This window comes from Crinia signifera, chromosome 11 (genome assembly GCF_055691185.1).
Source record: "Crinia signifera chromosome 11, ASM5569118v1, whole genome shotgun sequence".
NCBI lineage: Eukaryota > Metazoa > Chordata > Amphibia > Anura > Myobatrachidae > Crinia > Crinia signifera.
The window spans coordinates 6,852,988-6,866,122 of NC_139227.1; the positions used below are offsets into that span (position 1 = coordinate 6,852,988).

Here is a 13,135-nt window from a genome sequence, read left to right on the forward strand (position 1 = left end):
ATTATATAGCACACACATATTCCGCAGCGCTGTACAGAGACTATTATTACCAGTTATATTATATAGTGCACACATATTCCGCAGCGCTGTACAGAGAATATTATCACCAGTTATTATATAGCGCACACATATTCCGCAGCGCTGTACAGAGAATATTATTACCAGTTATTATATAGCGCACACATATTCCGCAGCATTGTACAGAGATTATTACCAGTTATTATATAGCGCACACATATTCCACAGCGCTGCACAGAGATAATTATTACCAGTTATTATATAGCGCACACATATTCTGCAGTGCTGTACAGAGACTATTATTACCAGTTATTATATAGCGCACACATATTCCGCAGCGCTGTACAGAGAATATTATTACCAGTTATTATATAGCGCACACATATTCCACAGCGCTGTACAGAGAATATTATTACCAGTTATTATATAGCGCGCACATATTCCGCAGCGCTGTACAGAGAATATTATTACCAGTTATTATATAGCGCACACATATTCCGCAGCGCTGTACAGAGACTATTATTACCAGTTATTATATAGCGCACACATATTCCACAGCGCTGTACAGTGATTATTATTACCAGTTATTATATAGCGCACACATATTCCGCAGCTCTGTACAGAGAATATTATTACCAGTTATTATATAGCGCACACATATTCCACAGCGCTGTACAGAGACTATTATTACCAGTTATTATATAGCGCACACATATTCCGCAGCGCTGTACAGAGAATATTATTACCAGTTATTATATAGCGCACACATATTCCGCAGCACTGTACAGAGACTATTATTACCAGTTATTATATAGCGCACACATATTCCGCAGCGCTGTACAGAGAATATTGTTACCAGTTATTATATAGCGCACACATATTCCGCAGCACTGTACAGAGACTATTATTACCAGTTATTATATAGCGCACACATATTCCACAGCGCTGTACAGAGAATATTATTACCAGTTAGTTATATAGCGCACACATATTCTGCAGTGCTGTACAGAGAATATTATTACCAGTTATTATATAGCGCACACATATTCCGCAGCACTGTACAGAGAATATTATTACCAGTTATTATATAGCGCACACATATTACGCAGCGCTGTACAGAGACTATTATTACCAGTTATTATATAGCGCACACATATTCCACAGCGCTGTACAGAGACTATTATTACCAGTTATTATATAGCGCACAAATATTCCACAGCGCTGTACAGAGAATATTATTACCAGTTATTATATGGCGCACACATATTCTGCAGTGCTGTACAGAGACTATTATTACCAGTTATTATATAGCGCACACATATTCCACAGCGCTGTACAGAGACTATTATTACCAGTTATTATATAGCGCACACATATTCCGCAGCGCTGTACAGAGAATATTATTACCAGTTATTATATAGCGCACACATATCCCACAGCGCTGTACAGAGATTATTACCAGTTATTATATAGCGCACACATATTCCGCAGCGCTGTACAGAGACTATTATTACCAGTTATTATATAGCGCACACATATTACGCAGCGCTGTACAGAGACTATTATTACCAGTTATTATATAGCGCACACATATTCCACAGCGCTGTACAGAGATTATTATTACCAGTTATTATATAGCGCACACATATTCCGCAGTGCTGTACAGAGAATATTATTACCAGTTATTATATAGCGCACACATATTCCACAGTGCTGTACAGAGATTATTATTACCAGTTATTTATATAGCGCACACATATTCCGCAACGCTGTACAGAGACTATTACAAGTTATTATATAGCGCACACATATTCCGCAGCGCTGTAAAGAGAATATTATTACCGGTTATATTATATAGCGCACACATATTCCACAGCGCTGTACAGAGAATATTATTACCAGTTATTATATAGCGCACACATATTCCGCAGCGCTGTAAAGAGAATATTATTACCGGTTATATTATATAGCGCACACATACTCCGCAGCGCTGTACAGAGAATATTTGAACATTCACATCTATGAAGCCAAGCTACTACGTAACACATAAACGGGCAGGCGTACAAAGGCTTCCATATTAGATTGAGGTTTTTCCTTACTTACATCAGCAAAGAAGTGTGCCCTTTGTGCCTGTCTGACCTTGAAACGTTTTATCTTCTGCTGAATCCTTTTATCCTTCAGCAGTTGCTGCTCTGTGGCCCATTCACAGTGAAGGTAAGAGCTGAAAGGGAAATTGGATTTAAAGCATTAGAAGGTGTCTGTGTAACATAATATAAAGGAAGATATAAGACGTGAATACATTTACTTAACATCTAAGCAATGCGTGGGATCCCCCAAAAAGTCTTGCCACCACGAAGAGTGAGTGTGTGTGTACATATGTGTGCACTGGTCGCACAGTTCCCGGGACCAAAATAAACTATCAGGGTTAAGCCCATCCCACGGACTCCTATTGGCTGGAGGGCGGGCTTAACTGTGTAATGGTTTATTTAATTTAAATTAAATTCTCAAACCCAAGACCAGTGTGTCCACATAATGTACCAGAACCCAAGCAGAAAGTATTCAGGGATTACATAACAGGAACTACAATAATGTAGCAGTATTCACAGCATCACAGTAATTATAGCGAGCAATGAGGGCTCAGCCGGAGCAGTGGCCGCAGGAGCGAGCAATGGGGACTCAGCAGGAGCAGTGGCCGCAGGCGCGAGCAATGAGGGCTCAGCAGGAGCAGTGGCCGCAGGAGCGAGCAATGGGGACTCAGCAGGAGCAGTGGCCGCAGGAGCGAGCAATGAGGGCTCAGCAGGAGCAGTGGGGGAAGCTGGGATCGTGACAGCCATATAAGATTTAATATACAGTATGATGGGAGGTTCAAAGTCTAAAGCTTTTTCATCAGGATATACAATTTTGGATACAGGATTGTATATCCGGATGTCAAAGCTTGTTAGTATTTGTTATCTACCTGAAAACATCAGCTTGCTATTTAAAATCCTCTGGGAAGGTATATATATATATATATATATATATATATATATATATATATAGGCTTGCAATAACCTGGGTGCCTTTGCAGGGATATGCAGACGTAAAGTAGATGTAGACCCCTGGGGGTTAGAACATCGCACGGCACTCCAGGATTTTTGAAAAAAGTTACATTTAATATAGCAACAGTTTCGAGGCTTAGAGCCCCTTCGTCAGGCTGTAAAATCCTGGAGTGCCGTGCGATGTTCTAACCCCCAGGGGTCTACATCTACTTTACGTCTGTGTATATATATATATATATAGATAGATAATAAATAGTGCAGATTTGGTTCATGAATTGATCAATGCATTTAAGCCTGCAGCCCCCTTCACAGGACCCCACCTTTCTGCAGGTCCTAGCACTATCGCTCAATATGGCTACAATACACATAGCTATCACATCAATGTTTGAATCCAGGCATGCTCTCTGGTCTAAAGCTTTAGACCAGAGAGCATGCCTGGTATCAAACATTGATGTGATAGCTATGTGTATTGTAGCCATTTTCAGCGATAGTGTTAGGACCTGCAGAAAGGTGGGGTCCCGTGAAGGGGGCTGCAGGCTTAAATGCATTGATCAATTCATGAACCAAATCTGCACTATTTATTATCAGTTAATTTAGTGTGTGCAGAGCCCCTACAATGTCTGTTTAAACAATGTGGTCACAAGCCATAGGGCACCCCAAAACTAGGAAAGGTGAGTGCCGATGTTTAGTGTATATATTATATATATATATATACAGTGGCGGAACTGCAGGAGGCAATGGAGTCAGCTGCCGCCGGGTTTTTGGTCTTCAGGGGGCGCTTCTCCATTGTCTCCTGCTGTCCGCCGATTCATCCCTGCAGTTGTACATTAGCCGACGGAACAGCTGAGGCACGGAAGCTGCCTTCTCTTCTCACACAGAGACTGAGCTGGCAGCCGACTGACACTAGGGGGAGCAGGTGCGCCCAGCTCCTTCCAGGCTGTACAGTACGTCGTAGATGGCTGAAGCACTCTCCTGCACCGCGTGTGGGGGAATATAGCCACACACAGGTAGGCACTGACAGCCCCTGCTGCTTCATGTTGCAGTGGGGGTGGCACAATGATTTTATATGTTCGTAGATTTTTAAGTGAGGTGTGTGTTTGTTTTCCTAGGAAAAGTTGTGTTTATTTAGTTGAAATAGGAGTGTGTGTTTTTTGTTTTTTTTTGTAAAACAGGTGTGTGCATCTCAGTGAGAGGTGTGTGAGTGAAAAAGGTGTGTGTGTGTGAGAGGCGTGCGTGTGTCTGCCTGAAAGGTGTGTGTCTGAGTGAAAGAGGTGTGTGTGTGTGTGTGTCTGATTGAGAAGTGTGTGTGTTTCTGAGTGAAAGGCGTGTGTGTGTGTCTGATTGAGAGGTGCGTGTGTGTGTGTCTGAGTGAAAGGTGTGTGTGTGTCTGTGTGAGAGGTCTGAGTGAAAGGTGTGTCTGTGTGTATATGAGTAAAAGGAGTGTGCGCGTCCGAGTGAGAGATTGATATATAAAATGTGTGTGTAGGGGGGCACCAACATTAATCATGCCTCCGGGCGACTGGGGCAAACTTATGCCACTGTATATATATATATATATATATATATATATATATATATATATATCTAGCAATGATGCGCTGCTGAATACTTCCTCCTGATCAGACGGGCATCGCCAAGTGTGCAGTGATGTCGGGTTGGGTACACATAGCCAAGTGTGTACCCTGCTTTATGGGGAAAGGTAATAGCCTGAATATTGGAGGCAATGATGACAACCCAGTGACTCTAGGCAAGGTTTTAAATGGACAATCAATTAAAAAATAAATCCTATCTGATGTCCTGCAATTCATAACCTATTACAATTACCCCTAAGACTTGACAAAAGCAGCTTATACCAAAGGTACTGTACTGCAGAGATCTATTGCAACTATTAAGATCACACGACTTCACCTCTCCAAATCCACAGCTACACTCTATACTAAGTAGCTCCCAAGCACTGTGGTGTAATGGCCTTACAGGGGAAAAGCACAGATAAATGACCAATCCACTACAAAGGAGATTCGATATGTATTAGAAGATACATCAAACAGTGAAACAAGAAGACAACAGAGGAAAATGTTTAAAGCTGTATCACTCAATGACAGCAAAGCTCACAGTGAAAGCGGAGTGGTAGGTAGCGCACTGGAGGTGTGGATTGCTTTAGTGCAGAGAGACTAGGCCGGGCACAGAGATGAAAGTTACGAATGTGAGGAGGGAGTATAGACTTTGATTAAGCAATGCAGGCCGACAGACAACCTGACAGGGCTGGAAAGTGAGTTTCAGCGGAAGTGGGCAATAAAGGAGAAATCCTGGATGCAAGAACGGGAGAAGGTAATCAAGGCAAGGGGCAAGGTAAAAGTCAGAAGAAGAGCAGAGACGGCAATGGGGAATGTTGACAGAGATCACGTCAGATGTAAGAAGAAGAGGAATATTGAAGCAGCTTGAACTAAATTCTGTAAGCAAAAGGTAACCAGATAAAGAGTTTAAAGAGATGAGATTTAGGATAAGCGTGATGGGAAGAGAAGAAAATCTGCAGCATCGACGATATACATAAGAGGGGAGAGAGAGCTAGGAGGCTGCAATAAGATCAAACCTACCTACAATAGGGGCCCAGGTGTGATCTAGGTTACAGCAGGGGCCCAGGTGTGATCTAGGTTACAGCAGGGGCCCAGGTGTGATCTAGGCTACAGCAGGGGCCCAGGTGTGATCTAGGTTACAGCAGGGGTACAGGTGTGATCTAGGTTACAGCATGGGCCCAGGTGTGATCTAGGTTACAGCAGGGGCACAGGTGTGATCTAGGTTACAGCATGGGCCCAGGTGTGATCTAGGTTACAGCAGGGGCCCAGGTGTGATCTAGGTTACAGTAGGGGCACAGGTGTGATCTAGGTTACAGCAGGGGCCCAGGTGTGATCTAGGTTACAGCAGGGGCACAGGTGTGATCTAGGTTACAGCAGGGGCCCAGGTGTGATCTAGGTTACAGCAGGGGCCCAGGTGTGATCTAGGTTACAGCAGGGGCCCAGGTGTGATCTAGGTTACAGCAGGGGCCCAGGTGTGATCTAGGTTACAGCAGGGGCCCAGGTGTGATCTAGGTTACAGCAGGGGCCCAGGTGTGATCTAGGCTACAGCAGGGGCCCAGGTGTGATCTAGGTTACAGCATGGGCCCAGGTGTGATCTAGGTTACAGTAGGGGCACAGGTGTGATCTAGGTTACAGCATGGGCCCAGGTGTGATCTAGGTTACAGCATGGGCCCAGGTGTGATCTAGGTTACAGCAGGGGCCCAGGTGTGATCTAGGTTACAGCAGGGGCCCAGGTCTGATCTAGGTTACAGCAGGGGCCCAGGTGTGATCTAGGTTACAGCAGGGGCCCAGGTGTGATCTAGGTTACAGCAGGGGCCCAGGTGTGAACTAGGTTACAGCAGGGGCCCAGGTGTGAACTAGGTTACAGCAGGGGCCCAGGTGTGATCTAGGTTACAGCAGGGGCCCAGGTGTGATCTAGGTTACAGCAGGGGCCCAGGTGTGATCTAGGTTACAGCAGGGGCCCAGGTGTGATCTAGGTTACAGCAGGGGCACAGGTGTGATCTAGGTTACAGCAGGGGCCCAGGTGTGATCTAGGTTACAGCAGGGGCCCAGGTCTGACCTAGGTTACAGCAGGGGCACAGGTGTGATCTAGGTTACAGCAGGGGCACAGGTGTGATCTAGGTTACAGCAGGGGCACAGGTGTGATCTAGGTTACAGCAGGGGCACAGGTGTGATCTAGGTTACAGCAGGGGCACAGGTGTGACTTAGGTTACAGCAGGGGCACAGGTGTGATCTAGGTTACAGCAGGGGCACAGGTGTGACTTAGGTTACAGCAGGGGCACAGGTGTGATCTAGGTTACAGCAGGGGCACAGGTGTGATCTAGGTTACAGCAGGGGCACAGGTGTGATCTAGGTTACAGCAGGGGCACAGGTGTGATCTAGGTTACAGCAGGGGCACAGGTGTGATCTAGGTTACAGCAGGGGCACAGGTGTGATCTAGGTTACAGCAGGGGCACAGGTCTGATCTAGGTTACAGCAGGGGCACAGGTCTGATCTAGGTTACAGCAGGGGCACAGGTCTGATCTAGGTTACAGCAGGGGCACAGGTGTGATCTAGGTTACAGCAGGGGCACAGGTGTGATCTAGGTTACAGCAGGGGCACAGGTGTGATCTAGGTTACAGCAGGGGCACAGGTGTGATCTAGGTTACAGCAGGGGCAAAGGTGTGATCTAGGTTACAGCAGGGGCACAGGTGTGATCTAGGTTACAGCAGGGGCACAGGTGTGATCTAGGTTACAGCAGGGGCACAGGTGTGATCTAGGTTACAGCAGGGGCACAGGTGTGATCTAGGTTACAGCAGGGGCACAGGTGTGATCTAGGTTACAGCAGGGGCACAGGTGTGATCTAGGTTACAGCAGGGGCACAGGTGTGATCTAGGTTACAGCAGGGGCACAGGTGTGATCTAGGTTACAGTAGGGGCACAGGTCTGATCTAGGTTACAGAAGGGGCACAGGTGTGATCTAGGTTACAGCAGGGGCACAGGTGTGATCTAGGTTACAGCAGGGGCACAGGTGTGATCTAGGTTACAGCAGGGGCCCAGGTGTGATCTAGGTTACAGCAGGGGCACAGGTGTGATCTAGGTTACAGCAGGAGCACAGGTGTGATCTAGGTTACAGCAGGGGCACAGGTGGGATCTAGGTTACAGCAGGGGCACAGGTGTGATCTAGGTTACAGCAGGGGCCCAGGTGTGATCTAGGTTACAGCAGGGGCACAGGTTTGGATCATTTGGTCGACCACTAATGGTAGGTAGGCAGAAGAAAAAAGGCACATTAAAAAAGGTTGACACAATGAAAAGGTTTACATGCGTGTAATTTTTTGTGTGTGTTGATGCTGATATAGTCAGAATGTCAATTATGAAAGATTATGTAGGAACAAAGAAGCCAGTTGGAAGGGGACCTGGAGAACAGGGTGCCATAAACACGTAAAAGAAATATTACTCTACTTACTAGTTTTTGTACTTGACATAAAATTCTTCCACGTCAACCAACATCCCGGACTGAGTCTAAAACAAAAATGCAGATAATATTGGATATCATGCTGGAAACTGGACAATCCCACATCAGGAGATGCTGTAGATACTCACCTCTTTTTTTATGGACCTTGAAGATAATATTTTATCCACAATGGCAGCATCTTCTTCACTGGGGTTCTCCTGAGGAAAAAGTATATGCATTGTTTACATTCACTGTCCAATGCCAAGATCACATTTAAATAGAAATTCGTACACCGAAAGTGCCAAAAGTCATGGGATGTGCACCTATTCTAGAGCCACTCTAGCCTGAAGATGTGCAGCAACTCGACGTGGCATCGCTTCCATAAGTGAATGGAAAACCTCTGGGAAAATGTTGACCATGTCATCTGGAGAGCTTCCTATAGCTCCTTAATATTTGTAGGTGCAAATGACCCACGTTTTATAAATGATTGATTGGGTTCATGTTGGATAAACATTGTGGCCACAGCATTCGTTGGAACTCTCCAGAAAGCTCCTGTAACCGAATCTGGAACCAATGACATCGTACTGGAATATGTCATCATTGTGGAGGTAAGTGGAGGGCTGGAAATAGTCACAACGCACGGCAATGTAGCGGTTTATGGCCATTGATGTGTTCAGCCAGAGCCAACCCATGCCATGTGAACACATGCCACATTAGTGAACCACTAGCCTGGGATTCGTGGCCTCATGGGTTCTACACCCAGCCTAAAACAACTGGAACAGTGTCTTATCAAACCACGCCACATATTTCCAGTCCTCCAGGGCCCATTCAGAAACATCAGGTGAGACCAGGTGAGGCAGTGTCTAGTGTCATCGTGCTAAAAGGGGCACCCTGGTGGTCCTTCTGATCCCATACCCCATGGAAGCCAAAGAATTTTGCACGGACCTGCTGTATATGCATCTGGTACCTCCTGCACTGAATGAGGATGAGATTTGAGCATTTGTCACTTGTCAGTTATCACAATTTAGGCGAGACGCCGTTGGTTATGATCATACAGCACCCATGAGGTGTTCCCTGTACAAACAGGACACCATAGATCGAAGGAGTATGACTTCATAAATAAATATCTTATCTATCAGGTACCCGCTGTCATGTCCCGTGTAAACTCATGTCATCTTGCCATGAGGAGTCGAGTCGGTGTTCATGTTATCGCATGATAAATCAGATTACAATTGACGTGGGGTCTGGCCATTTCGTGTATGCACGCTCTCTCCTGTGGGGCGGCCACGGGAATTGCTTTAGTGTATAACCAGCATCACTCTGCAGACACCGTCACTTATACCTCTGTGTTCCAGTGTCCCACAGAGCATGAAGAAGAAATCATCTTAGGTGGCCCTGTGCGACCTTACCATGAGCATCTAGATTTCCAACAAGATGCATGTGTATAATGCAGGTGAATTGGCACAAATATGTGCGTATTGAAGGCATTCACTGACACCGAGAAGGTAAAATGCATTGGACCTTCTAGTTGTGGATCGCTGGAGAAGAATATTTCTAGGCACATTGAGCCTTATTCTAGTTCACTCTGACAAATTCCTTCTTAGATGGACAAAACCATGTGCACTGCAGGTGGGGCAGATGTTACTTGTGCAGAGAGAATTAGATTTGGGCGGGGTTTTACTTCAAAGTGAGATCTATATTGCAGTGTAAAAATAAAGCAGCTAGTATTTACCCTGCACAGAAACAAAATAACACACCCAAATCTAACTCTCTCTGCACAAGTTACATCTACCCCACCTGCAGTGCACATGGTTTTGTCCATCTAAGAAGGATTTTGTCAGAAAGAGTGAAGTAGAATAAGGCCCTTTGTCCCACAGAATAAAAACAACAAACAATCCCCGACAAATAAACCTCACATACAAACATACATCTCATTGAATAAAGTCAACACCGATTCCAACGCATTCTAAAGATTAAGATAAATGATCGTAGTCTGAGTGAGACTTAGAACTGGTAGGCGTTCGCACTTGTTCTAATCTGTCAGAAAGAAGTTGTAACAAAGCTTTTTGCAGCCAGACAAATCTAAAAATGAATTAACCTAGGTGGTCGTGAAAATCTATTACACTTAGAACACAATTAAGAACAGACATTTTTGTAGAAACACTTTGAGATACAAAAGAAGAATCAATGTAACTTATTACAATATTAGTCACATGGATGGAAGGTTGCAGCATTTGAATTAATGTTATGCTGGACCTCCGGCATCAAAATAAGTGGAATGGACTTTGCAATAGAGAGGCGCTGGTACCTCCAGCAATGAGTGTCTGGGTCCCAGGCGGAGGCAACGTGCCACAGTCATCAGCAATGTGGAGGATTAGCGGAGTGTGTCCAGCCATGGAAAGTTGCCCACACCACACCACACCCCCCCCCACCCCCCCCGGTAAAATTGCCAAAACGGGAGAAAACCGCTCAGAGTGCATGCAGAGTGTCACTCCAGCAATTTTCCCCATCATCTCTCACCATACACGCCGGGCAATAACACCCAGTGTGTATGGACCTTTAGATTATAGTAGCGTGTCATGGCCTGAATGGGAGGGGATGCAGAACACTTATACGGTGTCTATGCCGACCTATGTCGACATAGACATCAAAAAATCCATGAAAAAGTCATGTCCACCAGTGTTGAATTTATGACCATGTCGACCATTAGTTGTCTACCATTTTGATTGTAGACCCAGACAATGTACAGTAGATCTAAAATCTATGAGCCCCTGTCCATATCTGCGCTGCTATCTATATGATAGCAGGCCGAATGTATGAACTGTCAGCATCGCTTCGCCAGAACCAGGCTAGCAAAGCCCTATCTCAACAGCAGGGACAGCGCTGTCCCTGCTGTTGGCTCTGGGCTGTGCTGGGGATCTTGCGTGAGCCAATGTAAACTGATGCGCTATCTCCGGTGTAAACTGAAGCGATATCTCCAGGAAGGGACATTGCCGGAGGGGGGAGTTCGCGCTCCCCTGCTTCGCCTCGTTAATGAGGCGAAGCAGGAAGTGTTATAGCAAAGCGCTAAGCACCGCTATAATACCTCCGCTAAGCACCGCTATAATACCTCTGCCCCCTATAATCCATACTGTGGGATGAGTGGTGAACACCATATACCTGTGCGTGACAATCAGTAGCCAAGCAGATGTGTCTGAAGTTCTACGAGTGCTTCTAGCTAGTGGAGGGGTCTCCTGAGAACATCTGAACATTAACATGTAACTATGTAAGGTAAGTGTACAGTAACGTTATGGTCAATACATAAATCAGTAGCAGACACACATACCACAAACAATTGCAGAGGCTGTTCCGCTGGCAGTGGGGCAGAACTCTTCTTGTTTTTAACACTAGCCTTAGGTTCCTCCTCTGAATGCTTCCCCTCTACCTCCTCCGAATATTTCTTCCTCTTTACCTGACGGTTTGACCTTCGCTTCTGTGAAGAGAAAAAAAATAGAATAATTTCCTTGGAAAAAGCAGCTGCTATTAGCCTAGATCAGAGGGATTGTAGTTTCATTTCTTAAAACATAATTTATTGTCATGCTTTAAAACAGTCACGTGAACGACCGGCATCGCTACAGAATTCCCTGTATTTATTGTCACACTGACGTGGACACAAAGAAACGCCCGGCCTTAGGAAGCATCTGACACAGAATATGTATTTTTCTTTTATAAAAGGTGCATCCCACATTGCTGTTTTCATTTATAGTTTTGCTTTTATTTTTAAACCTGTTAACATCTGTTCAGCATTATTATTGCATAACTCAGTCTGTATATGTGGGCGTGGGATCTGGGAAAGAGGAATTATATCACTGCGCTGTCTCTGCAGAGACCATTCATGTCCGCTCCTCTTCATTGAAAGTGGAGAGAGAATAATGGATGCGGCAAGTACACAAGTAGCATAACACTAAAAAACTGACAATTAAAAGTATTTTTTTCTTTTTATAAATGGGAAGCAATCATCCACCTAAACTAAACATAACAAAAACTAAACAAAAAAACAAAAAAAAATCCTAAAACATTATAGACTTATTAGAATACTATATGCAGACATCATATATTACAATTGTGGTTTGCTCCAAATAAAATTTCTAGTCAACTTACATTTTGAAAATACAGATTATTAATCACATTTATTTGTTGTTTGCCATCGGCATGAAAGTGAAAAATGACAGTAAAAAGGTGACCACACACTAATGCGATTTGGGCACTTTTCATCCAAGTTCGATAAATCAGATGAAAAGTGTCAAATTGGATGTCTTTTAACTCGGATTCCATGCTTGGTCCTGTGCACATCGGATCAGAGCCGGAGATCACAAGGGCTGCACGATAGCCCATACGATACATTGGGGCAGATGTATTAAGCCAGTGGTTCCCAACCTTTTTTGTCTCCCGTACCCCTTGATTAGGATTTTCATTTATGAGTACCCCCTCGCGAATTTTTTAGGGGCGTGGCCTAAAAGGGGTGTGGCCTCAATTGAAGAGAGAGGGGGAGAGAGAGAGGGGGGGAGAGAGAGAGAGGGGGAGGGAGAGAGAGAGAGAGAGAGGGGGAGGGAGAGAGAGAGGGGGGAGAGCGAGAGGGGGAGAGAGGGAGAGGGAGAGAGAGAGGAAGAGAGAGAGCGAGCGAGAGGGGGAGAGAGAGAGGAAGAGAGAGAGAGCGAGCGAGCAAGAGGGGGAGAGAGAGAGGTATCCCTGTGTGTATATCTCTCTACCCGCTGCCATCCCCAGTACAAGTGTAACCTACCCAACCCCACTAACCTGTCAGTAGACGGCTGCGCATGCAGTTGTGGCAGCGAGTGTTAATTGCCAGTGTTAATGGTGGATAGTGGACGCAGGGGTGCGGGTGTTAGAGCAGCTCTATTTGGTGTCACCCCACAGAAGGGTGACACCCGGTGTGGCCCGCACCCCCCTAGCGACGTCACTGGGTGGAGGTGGAGGGGTTACTGCTCCCCACTGCTGGCACTTGTTGCTCTCGGCAGACGCTCAGAGACTGTCTGCGGCGCACAGTGAGCTCTGTGACCGCCACCCTCTCTGCTT

At 45.4% G+C, this 13,135-nt stretch overlaps 1 protein-coding gene across 7 annotated transcripts in view; it reads right to left on the reverse strand.

Annotated features, from left to right (window-relative positions):
* Nucleotides 1-13,135, reverse strand: part of CHD9 (chromodomain helicase DNA binding protein 9) — a 178,055-nt gene that overhangs the window by 71,119 nt on the left and 93,801 nt on the right. For all 7 annotated transcript variants that reach the window (XM_083165333.1, XM_083165334.1, XM_083165335.1 and 4 more), the window contains 4 exons: nt 11,388-11,534; nt 8,212-8,280; nt 8,075-8,130; nt 2,122-2,239 (listed from right to left, as the gene is read on the reverse strand). In XM_083165333.1, the coding sequence (XP_083021459.1) occupies nt 2,122-2,239; nt 8,075-8,130; nt 8,212-8,280; nt 11,388-11,534 (390 nt within the window). The remainder of the gene's footprint in view (nt 1-2,121; nt 2,240-8,074; nt 8,131-8,211; nt 8,281-11,387; nt 11,535-13,135) is intronic.